This window comes from Hemiscyllium ocellatum, chromosome 5, assembly GCF_020745735.1.
Source record: "Hemiscyllium ocellatum isolate sHemOce1 chromosome 5, sHemOce1.pat.X.cur, whole genome shotgun sequence".
Classification (NCBI taxonomy): domain Eukaryota; kingdom Metazoa; phylum Chordata; class Chondrichthyes; order Orectolobiformes; family Hemiscylliidae; genus Hemiscyllium; species Hemiscyllium ocellatum.
The window spans coordinates 112,749,968-112,763,087 of record NC_083405.1 but is presented as its reverse complement, the minus strand read 5'-3'; the positions used below and the strand labels follow the sequence as shown (position 1 = coordinate 112,763,087).

At 39.7% G+C, this 13,120-nt stretch overlaps 1 protein-coding gene across 2 annotated transcripts; it reads right to left on the bottom strand.

Annotated features, from left to right (window-relative positions):
• Positions 1-537: 537 nt before the first annotated feature.
• idi1 (isopentenyl-diphosphate delta isomerase 1) lies at positions 538-11,182 on the bottom strand. 2 transcript variants are annotated; one of them, XM_060825107.1, is made up of 5 exons: positions 10,722-11,182; positions 8,021-8,190; positions 5,890-5,982; positions 4,478-4,608; positions 538-1,853 (listed from the first exon to the last, which is right to left on the bottom strand). In XM_060825107.1, exons 1-5 carry the CDS (start codon positions 10,823-10,825, stop codon positions 1,536-1,538), a joined length of 816 nt encoding a protein of 271 aa, XP_060681090.1. In that variant the 5' UTR covers positions 10,826-11,182; the 3' UTR covers positions 538-1,535. The 2 variants fall into 2 exon arrangements, with proteins under 2 accessions (XP_060681090.1, XP_060681091.1); XM_060825108.1 differs by lacking the exon at positions 10,722-11,182 and adding an exon at positions 10,668-10,687.
• Between the last annotated feature and the right edge of the window lie 1,938 nt (positions 11,183-13,120).

Genomic DNA, 13,120 nt, shown 5'->3' with positions numbered 1-13,120 from the left:
CTTTCTTCCACCTATCGCATTCCCAACATCCCTCCCCCAAGTCCCTCCTCCCTACCTCTTATCTTAGCCTGCTTGGCACACCTTCCTCATTCCTGAAGAAGGGCTTATGCCCGAAACGTCAATTCTCCTGCTTCTTGGATGCTGCCTGACCTACTGTGCTTTTCCAGCAACACACTTTTCAGCTCTGATCTCCAGCATCTGCAGTCCTCACTTCCTCCCTGTTTCAAGTACCTGAGCGGCTCCACAACACACAATGGGAAAGTTGAGAGGAAGTGAAAGCTAAGTTGTACACTGAAGAAAAATCAATTATTCCTTATCTGAGAACTCAATAATTTCTATTGTTTCATGTAAATTCTCCATGTTTTCCTGCACTATGTTTAGACAGTATAAAGAGAAGGCCAACTTTGAAAGTCTGAAAGATGTAGCCCAACCTCTGCTTCAGAATGAAGCCATCTTGTCATTCAAGTTTTAATATTAGTAATATCCTGGAAGGTAAAGGAATAAAGTAGGCAATGAATCCAGCCAAAAGGAATAGTGTACTGGTAACTAATATTTTATTATCATGACACAAAATTGGCAGAAATCCAACTTCAATAGAAACCATGCCAAAAACTCAGCAGGTCAAGAACAATAGTAATGCAATTAAACGATGGCTTTATAGCCTATGATAAATAATGATTCCAGAATGTATTAATTTGGTGCAATTGCTGTTTAGCATGTTCAGCAACACCCCCCCCCCCCCCCCAAAACCACCACCAACCAACTGGCTGTGAAGGTACTGTAAGGAACATTGAATTTGTTGAAGTGTGGGCTGAGATCTCTACATAGTAAAAATTCCCTTTAGTTTTCCGTCCTCAAAGATCCCACTAATATTCTGTGAAAGAGCTGCTTGGTTATCTTAACTTGGTAGTTTACTATGCAATACCCTACATCCTTTTTCCACAAAAATATGATTTGCGATTGTATGGACTTCATTTGACTTAGTTCAGTCTTTCAATAATATCCATTGTTAGTTATGAAAACCTTTCATAATATCTAATAAGAATTCTGATAGCTTCTAATTGATGGATAAAATTTGATTTAGGCATAATAGTCCACCCAAAATTAAGATTTTGTAAATTAAACATCTGTTTGAAAGATGAATATTCACTAAGTTGACTTCACATATGTCACCCACCTCTACTCTAGCCCTGGCCTTTAGAATTATCGAATAATAATGATGGTGGCACAAAGAGAACAAGACCTGTAAGTTTTGAAACTATACCTGCTTAAATTACAATAAATTCTTGATTTACTTGTTAAAAACTGGTTTAACAGTTAACATTAGACATGTTTGAGGGTAAAAGAAAATCAGTAATTTTACTTCACAAGTGAAAAACATGCTGTTTTAAGTTGTGTTTCTCATGAGAATTCATTCTCAACTTCATTTTATTAACATTTTGCACTGTTTGCAATGTATGTGCATAATATTGTGTTATAATGTGCATAAAATTAGTTCTTTAAGACAGTTTCGCATGCAGGAAGTCAAAAGTATTCTACATCCGGTGAATTTTCTCATGATTGATGAACTGCTTCAGATTATGTAGATTGTCCCACCACGTGAATAGAAACTTCTCAGCAATGAGTTTAAACCAAGGTGTAATTTTCACCTTGTTGCTTTCTGCCTTTTCCAACAGGTTCTGGAGTTCATCTTTAGTCACGTAGCAGTAACTCTGTATCTCATTGGGGTCGGGTTTTAAAGTTACATTCTTCTGTATGAAGATTATATAATCAATTTCATGTTCTCCCCAGATTCCATCAGACTGAGCCTTGTAGTGAATACGTGTAAGATAGTTCATCTCTTCCAGAGGAACCTATGCCAAAAAAATTCAACAGTTAGCTAATTAAGAAGGGAAAGATATTAAGTGGGTTGGGCAAAAGTGAGGAATGCAGATGCTGGAGATCAGCGTCTAGATTCCTGATTACGGGCTTTTGTCCAAAAACGTTGATTTTCCTGCTCCTCGGATGCTGCCTGACCTGCTGTGCTTTTCCAGCACCTCTCTAATCTAGACTATTAATTATATTGAATTGCTCCATGTCCTAAAACATTTTAAAAAGATAAATCTAGACTAAGTCTACAAATTCAATAATGTGTGTTGGCATGCATATGGCTTTTTAGTTCAGAGCTAAGAATGCACATTTTGCTTTAGTACGAATATTATGTAATGAGAAGTTGAACTGTTTGAACGGAGGGTACCCACAAGTTACAATAACATAAGCTGTTCATTAAATGCAGGAAAGCTTTACAAACTCATCTCTCTACCACTGGAACAGGAGGCCCAGGAACAGATCCCAACTGTTCCAGGTGTAGGTCATAACATGTTATTGAAATATTGATCATCTACTCTTATTCTACTCAATACAAAAACATTCCAATAGAAAGACAGAATGAAAAAGTGTGCAAATTCTATCTCCGCTAGAATCTTAAAAGGGCAAAACAATTTCTATTTCCTTGGAGTAAACCACGAGCACAACGATGAAACAAAAAAAAGCCTACTCTGTCAAAGGATCATATGGACAACTTCGTTTTCAAATACAATCTTATAAAATTTTTAATTTAATACTGTTTCTATCCTCATTTAATGAAGCGCTGCCTCTTATGTTTGTTTAGCACAAATCTTCTGACATATTTAGCACAATTTTGTCCCTTACATTTTGAATTCTTATTTGAAACCCACATTCACTTATAAAGACTAAGTATTTTATTGTACAAAAATCAGTCAGTCAATTTAACATTTTACTTAAAATGAAAGCTTGTCACCAATGAGTGGTTCCTTTCATGTAAAAAAGAAATCAGCTAAGTCCCACATTAGAAAATTTGACAGCACACCATTTATAGTAAGTCGGGCGTGTGGTGCTGGAAAAGCACAGCAAGTTGGACAGCATCCAAGGAGGACATTCGATGAAGGGCTCTTGCCCAAAACATCGATTCTCTTGCTCCTCGGGTGCTGCCTGACCTGCTCTGTTTTTCCAGCACCACATCCTTGACTCTGATCTCCACCATCTGCAGTCCTCATGATCTCCACCATCTGCAGTCCTCACTTCCTCCACCATTTATGATGCACAGACAATACACACTTCAAGGCTTTTTTCATGCCAATCCACACTACAACTTAAAAATAGCAAGAGGTAGTTTTGAACAGTTGCTGTTACCATATATATTACAAGTTAAGAAGTTATATGCCTGGAATTGAAATTTCATACCTCAAGAGTCAATTTAAAATTCCTTAAACATTTGCAAGCAACTTAAAAAAAGGTCCACAGTCCATCAACTTAAGAATTTCTGATATACTTAAAGTCAGTACGTCTACCGACTCCCTCACATGTACTTGGCTTTTAAAGAATCCACATTCCAACTTCCAAGTAAAGAAATTTCTCAGCTTCTTATTCAATTTGTGAACATAAGGAACATTGGCCTACTCAGCCAATTGAGAAGACCATAACCCTGATCTTAAGCCCACTTCCCTGTCTATCCACCCTATGAACCTTTATGAAAAATCTGACCCTGGCTTGAATCAATTCAAATGACTTAATCTTACTAATTTATGGGGAAGAGTATTCTACAGACTCCAAAAACATTTGCTCTCAGTTGTCACAGAACTGAAATTTCTCATTCTTAGACTGTGTCCCCAAGTTCTGCTTACTCCGACAAGGGAGGGATTTTTGATTAACACCCTGTCAATTCCCCTCAGGCTCTTGTATTTCAATCACATCACTACTCAACTTCCATGTGCATAGGCCCAACTTTTCTTTCTACTAGCTCTGGCTCCCCAACAATGTCAAATAATTCTTTAGAGTCCATTGTGAATTGAAAGGTCAAAGGTGACTTGAAAGTCACAGTCACATACGCCAATACACAGATTATTCTGGTTTTGATTTGGTCACCACCACTACGACTGGTGAACACATTTGCACAAAAGCATCTTTTACTCATTGTTATCATGGCACGAGGATATAATGCCAACACTGGATTGAATTTCTAAAAAAAAATTATACTTGAGAAGTGCTTTTAAATATTGAAAAAAATCTAGGATGCATCAAAAAATAGAAGTCATTATTGTGCAGTCCAATGATTTAGGGGGCAGAGGATTTGGCAGGAGTCCATTTTGTGTAGTTTTCAGGCATGCAGTTCACAGCCAGCTGGTGTATACTGTCACTATTAATGCTTCAGTCAATATATGAAAAAAATAGAAATTAGTTTTGGAAATGGAAATCTGGCCATAATAGATCTGCTGTCCATTTTAAAATTTTGTAAAGTAGTGCATATTTTAAAGCAGTCATTTACAATTATCCCCATAAATGTCAGTTGTATTTAGTTTCTCAATCTACGATATAGGAGAAAAAATTTAAAGATGTATAAGATTATTGGATTTGCAATGAGAAGTCTCATGCATGAGATTTGATCGAATTAGTTTTGATCCTTAAGGAAGTCCTTCACCTGTTGAGGAGGTATTCCAAACTCTTCCTTTAACCTGCGTTGGGCTGCTTGTCTTACACCAAGAGCATCTTTCTCCTCTGTTTCTGTTGCCGTGTTAAGAGGGTGACTGCAGCAAGTGTTTGTAAAACAACCTGGAATAAAAAACCCATTTTTTAATGATACATTTGAATTTGTTGTTAACCCAAATTTACATAAACATGAGTTATTACTTCCAAAATGACTGGTTGGCAGTCAGCTACATCCACAAACTTCAATTATTCCAATTTAGTACAAATCACCCCCAACAACTTAACATTCTGCATCTGCCTGTAAAGAGGAAGAGAGACTTTGCAGCTTGCATTCAGTGTGATTCAGTAAGGACAGGAGGGATATGCTTTCAGGATGTGCATCATGCACAAGAGCTAAAGAGTGACCTCTAAACATGTTTACTGGAAAAAAAGGCAGGGACACAATTCAATTAACTTCACATATATTACAATCACACGTTTAGTATGTGCCAATGTATTTATACCTAGAAAAACAATTCTGCTAAACAAAACCAAAATGTTATACTTCAACTCATACTCAGCCTTGGTCTATGGCAGCATTCTCCCCCCAAAAGCAGGAAGTCCTGGGTACAAACCTTACTTCACGGAATGAAATCTGCAAACTTTTCTGCTCTAGCCCACAAATTACTCCACACCAATATTATTTTGTTTTTAAAATGGTCTGATTTGGACAGCATGTCACTTAATTCAATGGAAAATCAGAACTGCACAACAAATGCTGACGACCTGTATACTCCATTAAAACAATACACTTTCAAAAATCACATCAGTCATCATCCACAATTCGCCTCCAGGCATGTGCTTGGAGGAACTCCAGCAACAGGAAAACACTAAAGCTGGAAGTACAGTGGACACTTCATGACTAAATAAGAACAAGTTCAAACAAAATGTTAAATTACAAATTCACTACACCTTCATTTAATACATAGTGAAGGATCAATGTAATTGTTTGATATCATACTCTGAAGAGAACAAGTTAAAGATAGTAAAATTAATTGCCTGCTTCATTCAATTTGTTTTAGTCATTTTTCTATATGAAAACTATTAATGTATAAAAAGATTTCATATATTGCCCTTATAGTTAGTATCCTCAATGGTATAGCATAGCAAGAAGGCATCTCTGACAGTACAATACTCATTTACTGCTGCAATGAATTGTCAACTTTGATTTTTGCTGTCAGATCCTGCATTAGGACTTTGATGCCAGAGCCTTCCAACTTAGATGGGACTGAGAAGCCCTGGGAATTCTCACGATTGAAGTAAAACAAAATGGGGTCAAGAGATTTTTGCTGTCAATGCCAAAGAATCTTAAAGCCAAGAAAATTCTGACTTGGAAAGCACAGCTAACCAAATATACTATCTTACCTGGGAATGTGATCTTTGCATCAGACCTCTGTTGCAGCAAAAGTTTCCCCTCACTGTTGAAGATGAAGACACTGAAAGCTCTGTGGAGTAAACCTGGTAAACCAGAAATTTGTCATTCTTTACATTTGTAAACAGTTACAGAGTCATAGAGATGTATAACACGGAAACAAATCCTTCAGTCAACTCATCCATGCCGACCAGATGTCCTAAATGAATCCAGTCCCATTTGCCATAATTTGTCCCATATCCTTCTAAAATCTTTTTATAAATACCCATCCAAATGCCTTAGGTCCCTTTTAAACCCTTCCCGTTTCACCTTAAAACCTATACCATCTAGTTTTGGACTTCCCTACCTTGGGAAAGAGCCCTTGGCTATTCACCCTATCCAGAGCCCTCATGATTTTATAAACCTCTAAAGGTCGCTTTTCAATCTCCAACACTTCAGGGAAGATAGCCCCAGCCAGGTCAGCCTCTCTACAGCTCACTACCGTCCAACCCCGGCAAGATCCTTGTAAATCTTTTCTGCACATTTAGCTGGCTAGACTCAAACAGTTAAAAGCATCAACACAACTTGTGTGCTGACATTCCAGCAGCTGCAATCATATTACCTGGGGGCCAAAGACCATAAAAAATAGAAACAGGAGTACACCATTCAGGCTCCCTAGTCTGCTCCATCATGTAATAGGATCACGGCCAACACGACATTCCTCACATCCACAAATACATTTAAGAAAACAGAACAGGTAATGAACACCGTTCTGTCCATAAATATTTTGAACAAATAAACTTGTCTTTTCATTTCATGAAAGATTTAATATACAGAATGCAGATTCCATTTTTAGCAGCCTTTCCCCCAAAGACTTCTTGCTTTTAAAAGTCAAATTACAAAGGTCTATGCAACTGAGAATTTTCTTCTCTTGCTCCTCCCAAGTTTCAAAATTTAAACATCCACACCGTTGAAATAATGATACAGCATAACATCCACCCACATTGAGACTGTTTGATTGATAGCAACTGATCACATCTTGAAATAAGTTGCCTGTTCTTCATTTTCAAGAGTTAAATTACATTAGGACTTTGCTTTCAAGAAATCATGATCCAACACCAAAGGTCATTATGAAACCCTTAATTTAAACTATATCATATGCTACTGGATAGGATAGGATAGGATAGGATAGGATAAAATTTCATCAGAGGCCAGCAAGTCTGTATCAGTGTTTTCTTCCACAGATTTTACAGTCTCCCATTCTCTGGAGAAATGGACTTATTTCCTTTCATGTTCAAAATTCAATCATACTCTGGTTATAATAAATCAAGTAACTCCATAGGATCCTGTGATTTTTTATCTAAATTTCATGATTTTAAATAAAATCTTTCTAATATTCAACCGGAATCTAGGGGCAGCTTCACTACAAGGACTGTAGCAGTTTCAGAAGGTTGAGGAGATGTAGAATGATTTTGGAAGCTTCTGGACTGGCTGCTCTATCTCCCGTTTTCTATTTGGTTCTCAAATTGTTGAATGTTCGGAGATGGCCATCCAATGGTGTGGCCACATCGGGGACAGACCATCCCCCTGTTCCACGTGCAGGAAGGATTCAGTCAGAGGAATCCTTTACTGAAGCTTGCAACTCTTCTGGACTCAGACACTTTGTGACTGCTACAGCAAAAAAAAAAGAAAGTCTGAACTGGGAGAACTGGCCATCCCCTTTTATTGTTAAACTGTTTTTAAAAAAAACCCCAAAGGTCTCTTAAAATCTAAGCTCTTCAGCACCTCTGCCTTAACAACCTCTCTTCAAAAAAAAAAACAAGGACTAAATAACCTTCTCAAAGTGACAGCTTTATCATAGCCATATTTTGGTGAAAAAGCACAACTTAGTAAAATTTTGAATAAATAGTTGCGACAATAAGAATAAAGATACACAACAGAGTCGCCATGGTAGAGATGCTTGGTAGGGAAGAGATTTCCTGAAGAAGTTTCAAGGTTCTATATGTTATCACCATTCTCAACGGGGCTAGAGTATAGAAAAATCACAAAAGATGGAGAAGTTAACTAATTTTTGTAATTCTGATAACATACATCAATCTTGAATGACACTCAATAAAAAATGGATCTGAAAATACTTAATTTCACCTTTATTTATGTTCAGGTTAAGATGGCAATTTTTCTTTGTGTCTGCTCCAATTCTTTTATCATTCTCATCAATCAGGATGCACATTTCTGCCAATAGCTGGACCTGCTTTTCATCCAGATTGTCCATGTTTATTTCTGGCATTATTGCTGTATTCCTATTTCCAACGTACCTGATAACAGGGGATGGAATAAAGCCATGAAATTACATTTGTCTGACAATGATTCCAACTTTCAATTGCAAAGTTTGAATTAAACAAATGCTACAAAATTTCATTTTGTAAAAACTGAGCCTTCTCAATAACAATAGTGTTCAAACTTACAATTAAAAATATTAACCATCAAAACTTGAGCTTAGTTTTTCTGCACAAGGTAGGATCAAAATGCATTTTGCAGCAACACCAATATCGTATAAGATTAAATTTCTCCTCACCTTTCCACCATAACATCTTAATTTCAGCCACACAAGTTACCAGAAGAGAAGAGAGTAAAGTGACATAGTAACAGGCATCTGTGACATTTGTGGCTACTTACAGGGAAAAAAGTAACTTATCCTGCCACTAAGCTTTATGGACTAGGCCAGACCACTCAAATTACCTAGATTAAGTTAGCGAGGTTGACGACCAGGTTTAAAAACAGACAAAAAGATTATTCACAAAATTACACAATGAAACACAAAGAACATAATAAAGAACGCTTGCAGAACTCAGCCTATCCAAACTAGACCTAAGTATGCTGTTCTGAATATACACAACAGTCCCAATAAGCAACCCCACCCTTTAAAACACAGTACAAAAAAAGGGTCAGATGCTTACAGGTTGAAGTTAGAAGGGCAGGAGAGTTTCAACAGAGTTCACTGTTGAACTCCCAACCAGTTCTGGAATGAACCAAACTGCTCAGTTTGGCTAGAGCTGACCACTCCCCTTTCTTTATACAGGTGCCTTCTGAAACAAGACCACTTTGGCCTAAAGTCTCATCTGCTTACATATAAACAAAAGGTCTCAAAATCCTTTCCATCTCTGTAACAAGCCAGTCTGATCAGAGCCCTAACCTGGTTTATTACCTCTCTGAAAAACATCAAGGACAGGGTATCCTTGAGTCATGGAACAGGTTTTAGAAAAAAAAAGGACTAGCTTTGTGAAATTAAGGAAACTAGTTCTAGATCATCCAAGGAGCAGTTTAATCTATTGGGAACTGAAGTGCATTTTATACTCATACACTTTTATCTGAGGTTTCAAGGAGCTCATCCCTTGTTCTGGTAGTTTAGGGACCCACCTAGTTTTTAGAAATAAATGGACAGTCAGTCAGTACCGAAAGCCTGTTTCCCTCGGCTAAGTTGTCTGAACATGTGGGCGGCACTGTGGCACAATGGTTAGCACTGCTGCCTCACAGCGCTCGAGACCTGGGTTCAATTCCCGCCTCAAGCAAATCTGTGTGGAGTTTGCACATTCTCCCAGTGTCTGCGTAGGTCCCCTCCGGGTGCTCCGGTTTCCTTCCAAAAATGTGCCGATTAGGTGAATTGGCCATGCTAAATTGACCGTAGTGTTAGGTGAAGGGGTAAATGTAGGAGTATGGGTCTGGATGGCATATGCTTCGGCGGGTCGGTATGGACTTGTTGGGCCAAAGGGTCATCAGGTCAAAATAAAAGGCAAGTCATTTAGGACTGATCTGAGGAGGAACTTCTTCAGTCACAAGGCAATGAATTGTTGGAATTCTCTGCCCCAGAGGACTTACGATCATTAAATAAATTCAAAGCAGAAATCAAGATTTATAGCCACAGATTTAATAATGTTCAACTTACAAACATTCATCCTTACAAAAGTCATCCCAAAGAGTTGTATTAATCTTAACTTTAAACGTCCAATGTATGAAAGCTTCTTCATATTTACCAACTGCTATTTTATATTGTCCTGTATTGTGTTGTAACTCGAGCCCCAAACTGACTTGTAAACAGACTATATTTACAACCCTGGGATTGCCTGCACTCATGACATCAATGATGTGGAGGTGCCAATGTTGGACTGGGGTGGACAAAGTTAAAAATCACACACCAGATTGTCGTCCAATGGGTTTATCTGGAAGGATGAGCTTTCGAGCACTGCTAGCTGAAGGAGCAGCGCTTCAAAACCTAGTGCTTTCAAATTAAGGTGTTGGACTACAACCTGGTGGTAAGTAATTTTTAACTAATGATATTTAAGGGATAGCATAACAATTAAGATTGATGATCTAGAATTGTCCAGCAAGATTGAAGCACTTAATGGCTTACTCCTGTTCCTTTATTTCATAACATAAAAAAGGTACCACAGAGACTAACTGCACATAGGAGACAAATAGCCTTGATACACTTATTGGGAGGGGGAGAGAGGGGTGGAAGGGGGAGGGGGAGGAAGAATGCAAAATTAGGAAGGAACAAAAGACTGAGATATAATGAGGTTAGAAAAAAAAGGTGAGAAGATACTCATCTGGAGCAAAAAATATATATCTTGTGTTTGTCCATGGGACAAATACAAGATGTATTTCCAAACACTATACACCAAAGATCCAAATTACAGTCCGTGCAGTTTCGGCAACTCAAACCCGCAAAGCTAGTGAGAAACCCATAATTATTCCTTTCATAGAAAGGAGATGGACAAGCAATTACTCTGCTTACTTTCAGGGACTTGAAAGCGATCCGAGTTGAGAGGCTGCACTAGCTGCCACTTACCCGAAACGCGAGCGCAGAACCACAAATGCTCGGTCCTGGGAAGCTCGCTGTGACAACAAGCCGCCGATCTGCCGCACAGGAGCAACAAGAGCCGCCCGCAACATCAATCCACGCGAAAGCCACCAACCCGCGGGCCGCCTTCAGCGATCTTCCGATGAGCCGGCCCAATCAATGGGCAGTGGTTCGAGCGTGGTCCGGGAGGAAGGCGCTTGCGCACTGAGCTCGAATGTTGCCCTGTGATTGTGTTCGAATCGAACGTTGAGTCAAGTTTGTATCGAATTCGCGGCCGCCGCGTTCTGATCGTGTATCCAATCCCGGCGGCCGCCCGAAAGCAGCCCGGTTCGCCGATAGTTGTCCTCAGTTCCGCGGTATGAAGCAGATATCTCCTTTCTCACCGCCGATCTTTCTTCCTGCTACCTCCACCTTTCGCTGACGTCCCACGTTTAACTGCGTCCTATTGACCGTCGCAACGTGCATATGACGTTTTAATGAGTTTCCATCTGCTCTGGCGGTTGCGGCCCTTATTTACAGTTATAAGTTCTGAAGAAGTCATCGGACTCGAAACGTTAACTCTTGTTTCTCTCTAAAAATACAAACAAAAGAGCTGCTGAATCATTAGAGAGAGAGAGATGGTTGGAGGTGTACTTGAGTGCCATTAGGTGCTGGTGTTGGAGTGGGGTGGACAAAGTTAAAAATCAGCAGGTCAGGCAGCGTCCGAGGAGCAGGAAAATCGATGTTTCGGGCCGGAGCCCTTCATCAGGAATGACCTCATTCGTGATCCGCTGTGTTTTTCCAGCAACATCAGATTATAGTCCAACAGGTTTAACTGAAAGTTTTTGGTGCGCTGGTCCTTCATAAAGTAGCTGTGTCAATGGCTCCCATCAACACCATAAACTGCCTGCTCAAAGTAGATCTCCAAAGAATATCGTGGATATAGACATAGAGTAATAGAGATGTACAGCATGCAAACAGGCACTCCAGTCCAATACGTAGATGCCGACCAGATATCCCAACCCAATCTAGTCCCACCTGCCAGCACCCAGCCCATATCCCTCCAAACCCTTTCTATTCATATACTCATCCAAATGCCTCTTAAATGTTGCAATTGTACCAGCCACCACCACTTTCTCTGCCAGCTCATTCCATACACGTACCACCCTCTGTGTGAAAAAGTTGCCCCTTAGGTCTTTTTTATATTTTACCCCTCTCACCCTAAACCTATGCCCTCTAGTTCTGGACTTCCCCACCCTAGGGAAAAGACTTTGTCTATTTATCCAATTCATGCCCCTCATAATTTTGTAAACCTCAATAAGGTCACCCCTCAGCCTCCGACGCTCCAGGGAAAACAGCCCCAGCCTGTTCAGCTTCTCCCTGTAGCTCAAATCCTCTAACCCTGGCAACATCCTTGTAAATCTTTTCTGAACCCGTTCAAGTTTCACAACATCTTTCCGATTGGAAGGAGACCAGAATTGCATGCAATATTCCAACAGTGGCCTAACCAATGTATTGTACAGCCGCAACATGACCTCCCAACTCCTGTACTCAATACTCTGACCAATAAAAGAACGCATACCAAACACATACCTTCACTATCCTATCTACCTGTGACTCCACTTTCAAGGAGCTATGAACCTGCACTCCAAGGTCTCTTTTTTCAGCAACACTCGCTAGGACCTTACCATTAAGTGTATAAGCCCTGATAAGATTTGCTTTCCCAAAATGCAGGAGCTCGCATTTATCTGAATTGAACTCCATCTGCCACTTCTCAGTCCATTGGCCCATTGGCTCAAGCTCCTGTGGTAATCTGAAGTAACCTTTTTGCTGTCCACTACACCTGCAATTTTGGTGTCATCAGCAAATTTACTAACTACGTCTTATGCTCACATCCAAATCATTTATGTAAATGACAAAATGTTGTGGCCTCAGCACCGATCCTTGGTCACAGGCCTCCAGTCTGAAAAACAACCCTCCACCACCACCCTCAGTCTGCTATCTCTGAGCCAGTTCTGTATCCAAATGGCTAGTTCTCCCTGTATTCTATGAGATCTAACCAGTCTCCCATGGGGAACCTTGTCGAACACCTTATTGAAGTCCATAAAGATCACATCTACTGCTCTGCCCTCACCAATCCTCTTTGTTACTTCAAAAAACTCAATCAAACTTGTGAGACATGATTTCCCACACACAAAGCCATTTTGACTATCCCTAATCAGTCCTTGCCTTTCCAAATACATGTATGTCCTGTCCCTCAGGACTCCCTCCAACAACTTGCCCACCACCAACATCAGGCTCACTGGTCTATACTTCCCTGGCTTGTCCTTACCATCCTTCTTAAACAGTGGCACCATGTTAGCCAACCTCCAGTCTTCTGGCATCTCACCTGTGAATATCAATGATAC

Excerpts from the sequence above, each read along its gene's own strand:
- idi1 (XM_060825107.1), bottom strand. The coding sequence starts at position 10,825 with ATGTTGCGGGCGGCTCTTGTTGCTCCTGTGCGGCAGATCGGCGGCTTG. Across the intron at positions 5,983-8,020 it reads TAACCTGAACATAAATAAAG|GTTTACTCCACAGAGCTTTC; the intron begins GTGAAATTAAGT and ends CTGGTTTACCAG. Across the intron at positions 1,854-4,477 it reads TTGGAATACCTCCTCAACAG|GTTCCTCTGGAAGAGATGAA; the intron begins GTGAAGGACTTC and ends TTTTTGGCATAG.